The sequence below is a fragment of the Mesoplodon mirus genome, assembly GCF_964341445.2.
Source record: "Mesoplodon mirus genome assembly, chromosome: X".
NCBI classification, from domain to species: domain Eukaryota; kingdom Metazoa; phylum Chordata; class Mammalia; order Artiodactyla; family Ziphiidae; genus Mesoplodon; species Mesoplodon mirus.
Window position 1 is genome coordinate 49,420,700 of NC_138981.1, and position 17,162 is coordinate 49,437,861.

The 17,162-nt window shown below is 49.6% G+C and overlaps 2 protein-coding genes across 5 annotated transcripts in view; one reads left to right on the forward strand and one right to left on the reverse strand.

The window, feature by feature from the left end:
* The window catches only part of PFKFB1 (6-phosphofructo-2-kinase/fructose-2,6-biphosphatase 1), a 73,931-nt gene extending 69,805 nt beyond the window's left edge, over positions 1 to 4,126 (forward strand). For all 4 annotated transcript variants that reach the window (XM_082610790.1, XM_082610789.1, XM_082610788.1 and 1 more), the window contains exons 12-14: positions 2,034 to 2,096; positions 3,157 to 3,221; positions 3,573 to 4,126. In XM_082610790.1, coding sequence (XP_082466916.1) covers positions 2,034 to 2,096; positions 3,157 to 3,221; positions 3,573 to 3,632 — 188 coding nt within the window. In that variant the 3' untranslated portion in view covers positions 3,633 to 4,126. The remainder of the gene's footprint in view (positions 1 to 2,033; positions 2,097 to 3,156; positions 3,222 to 3,572) is intronic.
* A 1,590-nt stretch (positions 4,127 to 5,716) lies between these two features.
* LOC309796174 (trophinin-like) lies at positions 5,717 to 13,858 on the reverse strand (the record flags this gene model as incomplete). The annotated part of the gene is given in 14 exon segments (XM_082609232.1): positions 5,717 to 6,352; positions 6,469 to 7,551; positions 7,553 to 7,567; positions 8,362 to 8,476; positions 9,025 to 9,081; positions 9,503 to 9,545; positions 9,638 to 9,717; positions 10,413 to 10,504; positions 10,940 to 11,019; positions 11,280 to 11,343; positions 11,459 to 11,563; positions 12,212 to 12,214; positions 12,218 to 13,366; positions 13,655 to 13,858. Coding segments are annotated over 14 exon segments (3,726 nt in total).
* Between the last annotated feature and the right edge of the window lie 3,304 nt (positions 13,859 to 17,162).

Here is a 17,162-nt window from a genome sequence, read left to right on the forward strand (position 1 = left end):
AGGGACTGTTGTGTCACATTCAGGTGGGAGAGTCCATTTCTGACATGGATGCTGAAGCATTGACATCTCCAGGATACTGGAGGGAGGGAGTGTGAGGACAATACAAAGTCATATTTGAAGTGTACAATATCCTGCAGACTTGGATCTTTTCTATGACGCTAGCTTCCAAACAAAGGGCCCTTGTAATATGGAGTCATCTAGAATTGGAACCCTTGGGACTTGAAAACTTGACATTGGACAAGTAATTTCCTCTGCTTGGTCCTCAATCTCTTCAATGGAAAAAAGATGACAGGGGTTGGGGTGGTGCTGCTAGATTTCTGATACTGTCCACATCTCTACTGCTCAGTACTATTTTTGAGACTGTGAGGCCTGCCTTGTAACCCCAACTGTGCAGAAGAGGAAATAGAAGCTCTGAGGGATGAAGGAATTGCCCAAGATCACAGGGCTCAGTGAGGCAGGGAGAGGTACCAATCTCAGGTGCATTCCAGAGACACCTCACTTCAGACACATGTGAGGTGCATGAGGTGCATGCATCTCCCGTTTGCACACTGCTTTACCCACTTACTACCCACTTTCATGCACAGGCCATGCCAGCTTCTCACAGCTGTCCTAAGAGCTGGGCCAGGCAGGACTGGGCACATGCTCTTGCCCCTATCACTCAGGTGAGGAAACTGAGACCCAGAGAGATGGTGTGACTGAGAACTCAGACCCATAAGACCTCAGAGCTGGGTCCAATCCTGTGCTATGAGAGATAGGAACTTTGGGGACTAGAAAGAGAAAAGACAGGGCTGAGGTCACTTGTCCAGGCAGTGGCAGAGCTGGGTCAGAGACCTCAGGCAAGTCGCTTCCCTTCTCTGAATCTATTTTGTCATGTGTGAAGTGAGGAACAGTAACTCGCGCAGAGTATCAGTGAGGATGGTTTGAGATAGTGCACCAAAAGCACTGGGCCCAGCACCTGAAGATGATGGTGACAAAGGCGAGGAGGAGGAGCAGACTGGTTGCCCAGGAAATTGCCAAATCTTATGTTTCAGGAGGCTGAGTGGGCAGTGGCGGGCCTTAAAATCCTAGGGTGAACCTCAGGGGCAGGGAGGCCATGAGGGGTGGGGTTCTGGCTCAATGAAGGGAGATGGGGAGCTGTATAAGTGGCCTGGGTGGTCAGGAGGTTGGGTGTCTGCAGAGAAGAGTGAGGTGGGGGTGTTACCCCACAACACTGTGAGTCCCTCGAAGGCAGTGGCAGCAGACTGCAGTGGGCAGAGCACACATTTGGCCTCAAAGCGTCCTGGGCTCGAGTCCCAGCACCGCCACTTCCTGGCTGTGGGACATAGGGCAAGTGTCTTCCCTCTCAGAGCCTCAGTGTCCTCATCCATGGAATGGGCCTGATCATCACCTCCTATCAGGGCTGTCTGGTGAATGTCATCAAGGCCATATGAGTAATTGCATGTGAATATTCAGAACAACTTTATACATAATCCTCAGTAACTGGAAACAAGTGAATTGGTGAATGCTTGTCCATCAACAAGTGTCCCGGGAGTCAGAGGGCACAGGCCTGGGCTGGGGAGAAAGCTGCAGGAGCTGCCAAGGTGCATGTACACCTCAGCCAAGGCCCCGGCGCATAGTAGGGCCTCAGAAAACACTTGCTGAGACCTGTTGTGGGCCTTTGTGGTGGGGGAGCCCATGGAAGGGCTGAGGTTGGGGCTGGGAGGGAGGCCTGCCTTGGTCTCATGTTTGCCCTGTGGGTGAGGAGGTCGGCCACCTCCGAGGTGACCATCCTCAGCATCTGGGGGACTCAGGGTCTGTCCGCGATCCCCAGGGCCCTCCTTCCTCCCTGCTCCTGAGGCCGCCTCTCTGCTCTCTTCCTCCCTCCCCACCCTGCTCTCAGCACTGTCTCTGAAGAGTGTGGGGGAGCAGGGCCCAGGTGAAGACAACCATGGGGAAGGGGGTGGAAGGGGAGAGTGCTGCAAGCCTGGAGGCCCGGGGAGGTGGTGCCTGCCCCAGCACCCTGTCTCTGAGGGCTGCTCTCTCCTCCTTTCTAGATGAGCTGCCTTATCTCAGGTGCCCTCTGCACACAGTGCTCAAGCTTACACCTGTGGCTTATGGTGAGTCCCCTACCTTCATCTGGGGAAAAGCACATAGACACCATGAGCATGCCTGCAGTACCTAGCATTTTCCCAGCAGAGTCCTGAGAGAGATTTCCTGCGTGCATAGTTGGATGTCTTGGTAGAGGCAGAACTGGTGGTAGCAAGATGAGAATGAGGAGGGACTGAGGTGGCCTCTAAATCTGGGACCTGGCCCCAGCTTTCTCTGTCTCTACCAGAGCACCAATCATACAGCACAAAGCTGTAGAAGAGGGGGTCCCCAAAAGGGTCCAGATGAATAAGTGTATGTTGGGGCCAGATTTGAAGAAAGGGTTCAAAGACCAGCCCGGGCAGTTGAGACTCTCTTTGGGGGCATTAGTCAGCTCTGGAATGTTCATGAGCAGAGAAGAGACAGACTCAAATCTGTTCTGGGGTATGAACAGGGCAGATGGTGTACTGAAGCCTGGATTAGTGTTCAATCCACAGGGATGGAGCTAAGGGGGCTTCCATAGGCATTGGGCCTCCTCTGCCCACTCCAGGACCCAATGATACCACCCTCCTCTTTCTTCAAGCTTCCTAGAACTCCCTTGTGACCTTCCATACCTCTGATGTTGCCATAACCGTATAGTTCTGGAAATAAACTTTACCTGGGACTGGTCACCCCAAGGCAGAGGACCCAGGACTCTTCCACCACTTTAGCACCTAACACAGCTGGGAGGATCCACAGAGCTCCATTGTTATTATTAGGTTTCTGTCTCACAGACAAGAGCTGGGGAGGGGTGCAAAAATCATCTCTTGTCATCTCTCATTCCCATTGACAACTGGGCAAGGGAGGCTCAGAGAAGTCTGAGACTATTAGGGGCAGAGCTGGGGGGATGCCCCGTTCCTGTCTCTTAGGCCTAGTGTCTTCCCCTGACATCACACAAGTGGTCTGAATTCCTCTCCCAAAGGGCAGTCACAATCTGCACACAGCGTGGAGCTGGGGGTGTGGGTGGTGATGGGTGGAGGAGGGAATGACACCTCAGGGAAGACCTGTGCTTACCTGGGTGGCTTATGGATGAATGGGTTGCTCTTTTCTGAGGCTGCAAAGTGGAGTCCATCTACCTGAACGTGGAGGCTGTAAACACACATCGGGAGAAGCCTGAGGTAGGTGAGGGACTCTGTGGCCTAAGTTGGCACATGGTGAAAGCACCCTCCCCTGCAGAAAGGCAGCCCCAGTCCCACAGAGCTTGGGTGTTTCCACCAACATGTAGAATAACCAGCACCCAGAAATGCAGGAACCGCAGCCCAGACTCGAGGCACCATAGACACCCACAGCTAGAGCAACCCTGCCTAAAAGGCCTCTGGCTGAGGTTCCCCCAGGCTTGCCTGAGAAGAGGGTCAGGATCCAGGCTTGGCTGAAAGAGGGGAGCCTGGCAGTGAGGACAAGAGGCAGGGAGGGGCGGGGGCTCCACACTGCTGGCTGCTTCCTGCTAATACTGGGTTCTCTCCTCTCAGAATGTGGACGTCAGCCGGGAACCTGAGGAAGCCCTGGACACCGTCCCTGCCCACTACTGAGCCCTTTGTAAGACATAAAACTGCCTCTGTCCTCGCTCTCTTTCACATTTAGGAGCTGCTATTGTTGCTCTTCTCTTACACTGAGAACACTCTGGAGTTGGCCTCACTGAAAGAGACCTGCTTCCAGTGAAGAAACTCTCCTCAGCTCCAAAACAGGTCTTGATTTCTAGCTACAACCAAGGAGCTGTCTAGGTCAGGATGAAACTTTTTCCTTCTTAATTCCTATTCCCTGATCAATAAAGACTTCTCCTTCTGCCTACAAAAGGGGAAAGGAGGTCATTGTGCAGCTTTTCCCACAAGATCCTCTTAAGATCCTGACCCTATGAAATGGCTCTGGTGCTATCGGTGTATGGACTGGGTGAGAACTTCCTGGAAAGAAGGGCTTTGGAGTAATACCTCCAAATGTGAGGGTGGAGATAGGTCCATGTGAGTGCTTATGGCCTTGTTACTTCGTGGGCAACATGGCTGGGAACATGACACCTTCATCCCTACATTCAAAGAAGAATCTGCACTCAGACCACAGTTTTCCTTCCTTCTCCAACTCTTGTTGCCATCCTGAGTGATTTCACTGTCCATATAAATGATTCCAACAATACCCTGGTCTCCTAGTGCCCTGCCCCCTCAACTTCAGTGAGCATCTTCCCTTCAGCCACTCACTCTTTGGTTGGCATCATCTAGATTTCTCTCCAGTCTGACTTCTTAAATACAAGCATCCCACTATCTGACCACTGGCCCCCCAGTCCTTAAAACTCTCTGTGTCATCCACAGGATCCCTAGCAGCATGCCTCCCACACAGCAGTCATGTATGTAGTATTTCTTGAATGAACAATATTTGTTCTTGTACTGCATCAAGAGTATAGTCCTTTGATTCCTCCATTATCTCCCAATCCACCAGTCCTCTTCCTCTTCACTGTTCTTCCATACCTGGCCAGCTTGGATCCTACATTCTATCTCTTCAGCCAATCTCCATGCAGCTACTGTGGGCAGATAGCAGCAACCCAGTTGCGAAGAGACAGACTCATACACCCCCTGCCTTTGTTTGTCCTTCCATCACAACCACCAGCAAGACCCAAACCTAGTATAATCCACATCGCCTTTTTTATTGGGATCACTGCTTGAAGCAAATCTACATTTATCTCCTTCTAGAGCCACCCTTAAATCCTGTTCAAAGTCAGGGTCACCCTCTCTTCTCTGGTATTCTATCCATCCCACCTCCCCAAGGATGGGTTGACTCAGTCAGTTCCTGACTATTCCATATCGATATCCTGCCCTTCTCTATTGGCTTTTGCCCCCACAGTCTATGCAACATGCTCAGGTCTCTCTCCTATCCCAAGAAAATCCTCCCTTGTTCCCATGTCCACATTTAGTTACGTCCCTCTATATCCCTCCCATTCTTACACAAATATCTCAAAATGAATCTATACTTACTCTCCAGAACTGTCTCCCTTTGCCTTCTGTTCCAGGCTTTCCCCTTCTAGATCCTGACTTAAGGTATTATCCCCTTGCCTGCTATGCTTTCCCCACATCTCTACCCCACTGAAGTCATACTTGCCTTTTAGCCTAAAGCTGGAGCCCACCTTCCCCAAAGAGCTATGCTGATTTCTAGCTCTTCTATGAACCCAAAATGTCACTCACAACAACTTAGGCACATTAAAAGACAGAACAAACTGCAATTCATTTTTCAAATTTAATGTAACTCATATCAAATATGACAAGACACAGAAAGCAAACAACAAAGCAGGATTGGCAAACAGATTTTTTCATAGTGTGTCACCCTCAGCTGATTGGTAATATCTGCTTAGATTGCTGTGTGGACAAAGATTCCAAGGATGTACCTTGGCTCCATGGGAAGGACTGCTGCAATTCATTAGCAGTATCTGTAAACATGCGAAATAAATCTGAAAACAAAACACCAAACAGAAACACATTTTAGCACCAAATATACTATTTTCTCATACTTCCTTCATTGTGCTCATCTCCCCATCCTGCCCTCCCACCTTGGGGTTTCTTATAACACCTCCCAGCTCTTATACCCATCCCCATCGGCCTTGGATATGAAAATGTTGTAATTACCTGAAACCTCACTAGCCATAGGAGAAGCTACAGGCACCAAGGCTGGTGGCTCCACCACCAAAGCCAACAGCATTGCTCGGTCCACCGCCAGAGCCAGCACTGCTGCTTGGTCCACCGTTGAAGTCAGCATCGGTACTCAATCCACTGCCAAAGCCAACAGTAGAAGTGGGTCCACCAATAAAGCCGGTGCTGGTGTGGGGTTCACCAGTAAAGCCAGTGCTGGTGTTGGAACCACTGCCAAAGCCAATGATGGTGCTCAGTCTTCCATCGAAGCTGGTATTAGGCCCACCGCCAATGCCGTCACTGATGCTGAGGCCACTACTAAAGTCAGCACTGGTGCCAAGTGTGCTGCCCAAACCAGCATTGCTGCCCAGCCCACCACCAAAGATATCACTGGAGATCAGTCCACTACCAACGCCAGAGTTGGTGTTCAGTCCACCATCAAATCCAGTGCTGGTGCTTAACCCATCACAAAAGCTGAAACCAGCACTGGTGCTGAGTCCATCACCAAAACTGGCACTGATAGGACCACTAAAACAGGTGCTTGTACTAGGAGGGCCACCAAAGCATAGGTTGGTGTTAGACACACTGCCAAAGCAGAAGCTGGTGCTGGGGGCTCCACCAAAGCCAATGCTGGTGCTGGAGCACTGCCAAAGTCAGTAGTGGTGTTAGGCGCCCCACTGAAGTCAGTACTGGTGCTGAACACACTGCCAAAGCCAGAGTTGGTGCTGGGTGCACTGCTGAAGCCAGTGCTAATGCTGACAGCACTGCTAAAACCAGCACTGGTGTTGAGTGCACCACCTAAGCCAAGACTGGTGCTGAGTGTACCACCAAAGCTGGCACTAGTGCTGGGAGAATCACCAAAGCAGAAGCTGGTGCTTAGTGTACCACCAAAGTCAGTGCTATTGCTGAAAGAGCTACCAAAGGAGACACTGGTACTGAGTACACCATCAAAACCAGAGCTGGTGCTAGGAAAGCCACCAAAGCAGACACTGGTGCTGAGTGTGCCACCAAATCTGGTACTGGAACTGGGAGAGCCACCAAAGTAGACACTAGTGCTGAGTGTGCCACCAAAGCCAGTGCTGGTGCTAAGCACACCACTAAAGACTGCACTGGTGCCAAGTGTACTGCCAAAGCTGGTGCTCATACTGAGTGCATCACCGAAGCCAGCAGGCGTACTGAGTATGCCTCCAAAGCCAGAGCTGGCTCCACCACTGAAACTTGTACCGGTGTTGAGTGGGCCACTGAAACCAGAGCTGACCCCACCACTGAAGTTGGTACTGGTGCAAGGTGTGCCACCAAAGCTAATGCTGGTTTCACTGCTGAAACGAGAGCTGGTGCTGGCTGTACCACCAAAGCTAACGCTGACTCCACCACTGAAAGTGGAGCAAGCGCTGGGTGTGCCACCAAAGCAAATGCTGGCTACGCTGCTGAAGCTGGCACTGGTGCTGCATGTGCCACCAAAGCTGATGCCAGCTCTGCCACCAAAGACGTTATTGGGGTTGGGTACACCACTGAAGCTAATACTAGCACCATCGCTATAGCTAGCCCTGGTGCTAGCTCCTCTGCTGAAGTCAGTGTTGGTGCTGGCATTTGCATTTTCTTGGGCTCTGGCCTCAATTTCAAGTGAAAATCTGCCCCAGGCCTGAGCATCACCGCCTAACTCTTCCCTTGTTAGGCAGTCAATATCCATGTCATCCCAATTCCAGGGCCCAGCCACAGCTTCCTCTCCAATACCCATTTGGGCTCTTGCCTCAGCCCTGGCCTCAGCCTCAGCTACAGCCACAGCTGCAGATTGGACTTCCATCTCCACTGCCTCCCGGTACTGCACGGCCCAGTCCTTGGGGGTCTTTCTTCTGCACCTGAAATGAGAATTCCAATCGTTATAAGAAAAATAACGTTTGTAATTATGTATTAAATACCTACCATGGGCTTTGTATAAAACTAATAGTAGCATTAAAAAAAAAAGTCTTAGTTGTTGGGACTCTATCATGGGTCAGTCCTGAGATCCAATTTCAGTTCGATAACTTAGGTGCTGTGTGACCTTGGACAAGCTACTTAATCTCACTGAGCCTAAGTGTCTTCATCTGTAATATGGGAAACGATAAGAGAGTATGTTGTGGATTGAATGTTTGTGTCCCCCCAAAATTCATATTTTGAAGTATAAACCTCGAATGTGACTATATTTTGGAGGTAGGCCTTTATGGAAGCAAAGTTTAATGAGGTCATAATGGTGGGTCCTTGATCCAATAGGATTAGTGTCCTTATAAGAAGAAACTCTCTCTCCACCATCGACACAGCAAGAAGGTATTCATCTGCAAGCCAGGAGGAGAGGCTTCACTAGAAACTAACCCTGCTGGACCTTGATCTAGGACTTCCAGCCTTCAGGACTATGATAAAATAAATTTCTGTTGTTTAAGCCACCCAGTCTATAGTATTTTGTTATGGCAGTTGAGGAGACTAACACGAAGTATGAACAATGAATGAAACATTGTAAACTTTACGTCAAGCAGCATTCTGGGACATAAATGAAGTTCCATATGCTTACATATGAACTTCAGACTGCCCTATACCTGCCCATCGCTGTACACTGCCTACCCCAGCCAGGGACGTTCTGTACCCTTAATATGCCAAGTCAGGGCAGCTCTCCTATTACCTTGCATGCAAACTTGAGAACTTTCATCTTGCTAGTCTCATGGTAGGAGCACAAGCCCCAGAAGAACTCAAATTCAGGTGGTCTGCTGTTGGGGACCCTCTTGTATTCCAGGTACCTTGAAGAAAGGAAATGAAACTTGCTTCTAACCAAGCAAACCTGTTGTCTAGCCACTTGGGACCAGGTGGCAACCTCCTTCAAAGACAAACTAAACTCAGCTCCTGGAGAAGGATTTCCAAGGCCCTCCTTCCCTAGACTCACTCCAAAACACAGTTCATGGTCTTGACCTCCAATACTGGGCCATTTCCCATTGGCCCTGTGCAAAGTAGTCACTTGGTGTTGCAGGGGATGCATGTATAGGGCATGGTGTCACAGGGAGGCCAAAGTATCCTGCCACCTGTGAGGAGTAAACCCAAGTTTCTATCGGGTGTGTTGTAAACAGAGGAGCCATTCTTTGGGCATTCTGGTCTGAGCACACCCCATAGCAAGGGCCTTGTGTTTGGTCTGGCCCAGCCCTGGTATGGTCCACCATGGACTTAGTCCTAGGGAATAGGATACCCATACCTCTAAAGGTAGTGTAAGAAAAGGGCAATCAAGCACTTTCTGGACCAGACCAGCACACTCAGAACACTTCATGGCCTGACAAAGCCCCAAAGCACCACTTACTTCTGCTTCACAAACTCGTCTGTGATGAGCTTCCTCACTTCCCCAAAGAGCGAGTGGCTTACCTTAACAATGGGAAAAATAACCCATGAACCAAGATCAGAACTTCCCACATGGGAGCAGAGGCATTTCCCAACATGGAAGAGACCTCTCTAGTACATAAGACCATCTCAATGAACTCAGGAAAGTAATGAACACATGGTCACTAGAAGCAGGCAGTTGAGGCCAGATGGTTCTTTATCAGAATGCCCTGAAGGTCTATCTTATATATCAGCTTAGAACAGAAAAATGACATAGGAGAAAGGGGAAGCAGAGAGTTCAGGACCATTTCCCCATCCATCCAGGTCAGAGCCCTGGACCCTCTACCCAGTCCAGCAACCCCGCCCACTCCACCAGACCACCAGGCTGATGCAATCCTGGGACCATCCTCTCCTGCCAAAGGACAACACGGACAGCAAGTGCTGACAGAGCCCAATCATACCCAGGGTGCAGCCCCAACTTGCGCAGCACCTCCCAGATGACAGCTGCAAGGGGAGGCAAAAGGAAACAGGGATAGAAAATGAACATGTGGAATTCCGACCATGACCCCCATTCAGCTGCCAGCCCAGCCACTCACCCTCATTGGCCTTGTTGCCATTCATAAAAATGACACTCAGAATCACCATAAGAAGACCTAGTTTGGGTGTGTCCTTGTTCCTAGGGAAATAACAGGACAGAGAGAAGGTTTACATCCAGCAGCCATCTGCAGAAAAATACACGCCAGCCAGCCTACTAGGTTAGCTTCTCCCAGATTCTTCAGATATGAGAGAATTCTGCCCAGTCTATGCTTCAAGCTCTATGTGACCCTGGGCAAGGCACTTAGACTCTCCTATTTATAAAATGGGAAAATCACATTCTCCTCTCCCCAGGTTGCTGAGAGGATAGAATTGTACTTGTATTTGTCAACCCACTACAACCCGGACACCCAGCCAATATGAGTCCCTTCTTTCTCTTCCAGACCCCTCAGCTCCAAAAGAATTCTAGGCATGGCCCCACTGATGTTCCTGCCCTTCAACCCTCATTGATTCACCCATACCAGGAAGCCCTTCCTTGAGAACCACTCTACCAAGATCAATAGGAAGAGACAAGAAACAACAGAGAAGCTTCAGTAGATACAGAAAACTTGACAGTAGGAATGACCTGCCCCAGGCTTCTACACCCTCCAGTCAATCAATCATAATCAGGCACCACTACTATGTGTAGGGCTCCAACTACGTGTGGGATATGGAAAAGGGGTTTTTAGGCTCTGTCTTTCTTGACTTCCTAGGGGATGTGGGGAGAGGACAGGGATGGAGTAGTACCATGGACAAAAGCAGAAGCCTCCCTCCCATCCCAGCCCTTTCCCAGCTTACGTTCCCAGGATGCCTGCAGAGGGTTCCTGAATGCTGATGAGAATATACAAGCTAATTTGTTTATCAATTTCCTTCATATTGACTCGAAACATCTGCCAAATAAAAGAATAGCCTGTGAGGTCGCAAAATTCAGCCTAGGCAGTGAAATAATGCATGTAAAGCACTTAACTAACACAGCAAACAGGTAACAAATGTACTATTGTTATCAAAATAGTCTTTATGCTTAATGGGACTCTAGGGAGACAGAGAATGGAGGATGGAAGGGAGAGGTGAGCATCTGAAATATACTACAGGACATGTCCAGCAGTAGACAGAAGCCAGGACTAAGCTGGGTGGCTTGGGTCCTAGCTGTACTTGCTGTGTGACCTGAGGCTAGCCTACGTCCCTCCGTAGGCCATCGTCTGCTCATTTGCACAGTGATGGGGCTGGATTAGGGAGTCTCTGTGGCCCCCCCAAAGGGACGTGTACATCTTTGTTCCATTCAAGACTTCCCCATTGTGCCCATCCCACAGAGGATGTCCTTTCACCTTCTCCAGAGCATAGCTTGCTCGTTCAATGATCTCTGGGAAATATTCATCATATTCTTGGATGACATCCTTCAGCATGACTGCAGGAAGGGAGAGGTGGGAGCAGCTTGGCTGAGAAGGAGCCACAGAGCTGCAGCCCTTTTGCCAGCCCTATGGGGTTAGTGTAGTCTGAGTCCTGAACTGTGTTAGTGGGAGATGCCAGCCATGACAGAGTGTGAAAAGGGCAGGGGAGGATAGATGAGAGAATGAAGAGGCCATAAAACTAAATGGCTACCCCCAGGGCAGGGAGGAGAGAGGAGTAGAAAGGAGAGCTCAGGGAGGAGGGTTGGTATGACTCTACCTGAGCGCTTGATGGGGATCTTTGTCTGGTCCTTAACCAACAGGTATTTCACCAACTTATTTGCCTGGGAGAAGAGGAATATATGGGAAGATCTCAGTATGTTTTCATAAAACTTGGAAGAATGACAGAGAAGAGGGCAGGTGAAGAAGAGAAGAGACTGGGCAGCATTGGATTCTTACCCTTTCTTGCAAAGTGGCCACATCTTGGGATAGCGGAGGCCTCTGGCCCCATGGAATCCACCTATAACTACCACCACCTCTCTCATCCCCGTTCAGATGCTTGGACTGCATCATCAGAAAGAAGGAAGGTCCAAAATAACCAGGTGAAAGAGATGGCTCTGTCTCCTCACCCTGCCTGTTCCTGAAAGTCCCCTAAACCCTCCCTGTAGGGGTCCTGACCTTAACATTATCCACACTGAGTTCTAGATTTGTCTTTCATTGTCTTCCGGGCAGGTGTTTCATTTCCCTGCCAAGACAGGAGCAACCCAAGGGCAGGGTCTGGTTCTTCCTCTTCTTTTGGCCACCACTGGCTCTACTAGCTGTACCCCTTCAACAAGTCACTTCACCTCTCTGGGACTTGGTTTTCTTATCTGTAACACTGGGACCTAGCTGGTAAGAGTTACTTTAAAACATAAAAGCATAACCTGTGTGACTATACCCAACACAAAGCCTGGTGCATGCTAACTACTATGTATTGATAAATACAAGTTGAATTATATCCAGTTTGTAGCTAAGTGTATGGATGTCTTATTTCCCCACCAATCTTTGAACTGCCAAGCAGCAGGAACTATATCACATTCCTCTCAGCATCTCTCACAGCCTATGTGAATGCAGGGACTGGCTCAGTAAACTTAAAAGAACAAGTGAACAAACCAGGTGGATAGGAATGGAAAAGAAGTACAGAGTTAAGGATGGTGATGTCAGAGATCTCACCTTTCAGTTCCTCTTGCCCCGGGTCCTGGTTGTGGGCTCCAGACTCAACTGAGCCAGGTAGTCATCTGCCAGGGCCTGGACAGCAGCAACAACCTGAGTCTCAAGGGCACTTATGTTGATCTGAGGGGTAGCCATCTTGACCTGGGCCCCTTTGTCAATTTGAGTCTGGTTTTCACTTGTCTGGGCTTTAGTGTCAGCCTTCCGAGCCCTGTACACTCTCTTGACCCGGAGGGTGGCTGCTAGGGCTTGTTTTGTGACCATTTGACTGGCAGGTGGGGCCTCAGAGATCTCACAGGGAGGATTTGGGCCCTTATAGGAAGCCTTCTTGACCTTGGATTTTTTGGGCCAGATAGCTGCTGCTGAGGCCTCAATCTGCCTGGTAGCTGTCTCAGTGGCATCTGGGGCCTCTAGGAGTTCAGTGTCAGTATTTGTGCCCTTTACAGTTGCTTTCTTGGCTTTGGAGGCTTTCTTAGTTTGGATGGAGGTAATTTGGCCTTGGGTGGTAGCTGTGTAGCTGGTGGATGGAGCCAGTGAGATCTCAGTGGCATTAGCTATGGCCTTATTGTTAGCCTTCTTAGCCTTGAGAGCTTTCTTAGGCTTGATGGAGGCTAACAAGGCTTGATAATTGGCTGACTCAGTGGCAATTGGAGCCTGGATAGTCTGTGGGATGACTGGCACGTTTAGGGCCTGCAAGGGTAACTTGATCTGTGTAGTAACACTCTCACTGCCAGTTGGAAATTGGGAGCCTCGGGCTGCCTTAGCAGTAACTCTCTTTGTCTTGTTGGCTTTCTTAGGCTGAGCGGTGAATGAAGAAGCCTGAGTATTGGCTACCTCAGTGGTAGCTGAAGCCTGGTTGATCTGGGGGATGATTGGCAGGTTTAAAGCCGGAAAAGTTATTTTAGGCTTGTTGGTGGTAATCACATTGGCAGGTGGAACTGGAGGGGCAGCGCGTACTGTCTTAGTGATAGCCTTAATAGGGGCCTTCTTGGTCTTGCTTTTCTTAGGCTGGTTGGCAACTGGTGGGTCCATAGCCAGGGGGTCCTTGGTTGATGATAAGAGGGTATGCATCAGCAAGACACTATCTTCTTCTGTTGTCTCAGCCTGTACATCTGGAGGGAAGTGAAGCCCCAGGCTCCCAGGGGGAGGCAGAGGGCCCTACACACTTAAGATTATAACGTGCTGAGCCACCTGGCCTCCCTACAACCCACCCTTTCTACAAAACCTCCCTCTCCTCTGAATGGTGACTGATTGAACGGGAGGGTGAAGGAAGAGGAAGGGAGCAAGAAATAGGCAGGTTTTCTTCACCTCCTCCTCCACCATGCAGGGGAGGACTGAAACAGGTTAGGCAGGAAATTATGCAACTACAGAGTGGTAGGGGTTCAACAGCCTTAAATGAACTCAGAATAGGGCAGATGGCCTGCCAAGAATGCAGAGGGGCCTCACCTGGAGCGGGGGCATCTTATAATCGGAGTCATTACTCCTATCCATTTTTCTGGAAGGCCGAGAAAGGGCCTGAGTCAGGAAAGAATAAGAGGGAGGTGGACATTCATCAGGTCTCCTGCCAATCCTGAAGGAGGGGGTTCTGATCAAACCTTGGGCCCCAAACCCTTCAACTACTGGGTTCTCATACCTAGAAACCCAGACCATCTGGCTTCCAAATCCTAGTTCCTTTTGCCTCCAAGAAACTGCAAGTCAGCTCTCGATCCTGCCCCTTTACCCTACAAACACCCTTACCGCAATTCGGTAGTGCGCATGCATATCAAACAGAGGCGTGAGGGCAACCGCAGGCGCTCAGCGCGCAAGTGCTTTGGTGGACTGGACAGCCTGACCACCTCAATCCCACATAAGCCCTCTGCCCTCAGAGCAGCAGAACATCTTGACGCCACTCCTGACCCACTCTTTCTAACTGCATCTCGTCTCATTCCAACCCTTCCCCCAACACCGGTCCCTCTCCCTCCGCTCTGCAGCACCTCTTCGTTCCGCCCCTTCCCCAACACCATACACCTCTCCTCTGCAGTACAGCCACGCAGCGCACCGCCCCGTCCCCAAACGCCCCCTCCCTCCGCTCTGCTGTACTCCGCACCTTCTCTTCTCTTTATATGCCCCCTCCCTCCGCTCTGCGGTAAGTGCCTGCACCGCCCCTTCCGCAACACCGCACCCCTTCGTCCACGTCTGAAAGTGACCATCCTGCCCTTACTGCAACATGGTTACCCCACCCACAAATTCTATGGTATTAGGCTTTTGTGTAATCCTTCCCAAATGCTACCAGGTTCTGCCCCTTTCTTTTCAAACCGGTATCAACCAGGTCCTAGCCCCTCTTTTCTCCCCTCTGAGCCAGGTCATTTCAGATATATAATAAGGATTCTGCCCCTTACTTTTTCTAGCTCCCAATCTCTACTTTCTGTGGCCCAAACCAGGTCCTGCGACCTCTCTCCAGTTTAAACGAAGCCTCCCATTGCCTATCTCCCTGCCTAATTGGATCGTGTTCCATTCTTTCTACGGCCTGAACCATTTCTCCATCTCTCTTTTCTGCAGTCCCAAACGGGTCTGAATCCCTCCTTCCTGCAGCCCTAACTGAGTCCAGATCTCTCTTTCCGTTGCCCAAAGGGGATGCTGCCCCCCCTCCTTTCTCCCTTGCAAACCGAGTCCAGACACCTCTAAACCCGACCACTTTTATGCGGTTAGCTCCTGAACCTCTAGCAGGTTTCCTTCAAACCTTAGGGGTGTGTGGAGTCAAGCACGTCAAACCCTAGCCTGGAGGCCCCCACAAGGTCTTCAGTAAAGCAGGGCACTTTAGCTCACCTCTCCTGTCCAGAAGGCGTCTGCTCTCTCCAAGCCTCTTCTTAGGTCTGAGCCTATCTGCTCCCCCTCCCCAGCCGGAAGTGATCCTGCCTCTTTCCGCCTCCACAGGGTCGCCTTCCCTGCCTGTCAGCCTCCCCCCTCACTCCCTACTTCCAGCTTTCCTTTCTCCCCAATGTGAACTCTTTTCTGCTTACTACCTTTTATTCGACAATCATTCTTTTCTATTCTCCTTTTGATTTCTCTATCCCCCACCCTGTATCCTCATTCCTATTTGATTCATCTGTTCCCCCTAGGAGGACTGTGTTTCTCTGGGCTCCCAAACCAATGCTTCCTACAGACCCCTCTATGCCAACCTTAGTCACATAGTGTGTTGTTGTAGTGTGTTGTGTGTCTGGGTCTCTCGTCCCAGGAGCTGCTCTGGGGTAGGGGACTAGATCATATTAATTTCTATTGCTTAAGTAGGACCAAATTAAGACATTTAGAGTCTCTAAACGCTAAAAGTTAGGGTGCCCCCTACATCATATGTAATTCAGAATAAAATCAGTAAATTTAAGAAAGTCTACCAAAAGTTTTATTTATCCCCCAATGACTATTGATGCTTTTAACGTATATCAACTTAGCTAAAAATTTTTACTGGGACTGTGTTCCTCCTTTACTGGTACACTGGGACACAAGTGCTTCGCCTCTCTCTCTTGTGGAATGGAGCACTGCTCCCCAGTGTAGAAAACACTTCTTCTTGGGCATTCACTTGCTCACTCAGTCAGTAATTATTTGTTGAGCACACAGTTGTGCCAAGGTCCTTGTTGGATGTTGGATCCCTGCCCTCAAAGAACTCACACCTATTTTTTTTTTAAGTTTATTGGAGTATAATTGCTTTACAATGTTGTGTTAGTTTCTGCTGTATAACAAAGTGAATCAGCTATACGTATACATATATCCCCATATCCCCTCCCTCTTGCGTCTCCTTCCCACCCTCCCTATCCCACCCCTCTAGGTGGTCACAAAGCACAGAGCTGATCTCCCTGTGCTATGCGGCTGCTTCCCACTAGCTATCTATTTTATATTTGGTAGTGTACATATGTCCATGCCACTCTCTCACTTCATCCCAGCTTACACTTCCCCCTCCTCGTGTCCTCAAGTCCATTCTCTACGTCTGCCTCTTTATTCCTGTCCTGCCCCTAGGTTCTTCAGAACCTTTTTTTGTTTGTTTTTTAGATTCCATATATATGTGTTTGCAAACGATATTTGTTTTTCTCTTTCTGACTTACTTCACTCTGTATGACAGACTCTATTCTTAAGTTCTAAAACACCCATGTAGGAAGAACTAGTATTATCACCATTCCACAGTTGATGAAATTAATGCCCAAGAGGTGATGTGTCTTGTCTAAAGGCACATGGTCACTAAGTAATGGAACCAGAATATGAACCCACCTCTGGTTGATTCCAAAGCCTGACACTCACTGTGGCAGGTCTGATACTTGGTGCTACTGATGGGAAGAAGAAAGAACCCACATTGGCCCTGTGCTCTCCTCCACGCTCTTCCTCTTATTTCCCTTGACCATAACAACACCCTATCTCTCTGTCCCCTTCCCTCCCTCTCTGCAAGTATTCTCCTCCCCTTCTCCCATTTCTTCTTTCTCTTCATGTACTTTCTCTTTCTCTAATTCACTGGTGAAGAGTTGCCCAGTGGTTTTCCATGTGCCAAAACCCATACTATGCACTGGAGATGCAAAACTGGATGAGATTCACAACCTGTCCTTGAAGATTTCTCCATCTGGCTGGGATGCGTAAGAATACAACATATCACTGAAGAATCCCAAGCAGGGTACTGAGGGGCCTCACAGAGGAAATCACCTACTGGAAGGCAGTGAAAGCTTCCAGATAGGGTGTATTGGAGCTGGGTGTGTCCCGTGGGAGGAGTAGAACATTGGCAGAAGAGAAGGGAAGAAGGAGGGGTTCCTGTAGGACTGCAGGCTCTGAGGAGCCTCTGCTGAGCATAGGGGCACATGGGACGGTGGCAGATGGGTCTCTGCTCTAATGCACCTGCTTCCCACCTGCTCCACCTGCACAGAGGCCCTCAGAGTCATGTTTCAAAGGCAAAGCTGACCATATTTATAGCCACCAAGGGTTCCCTTGGCCTGCAGGTTTA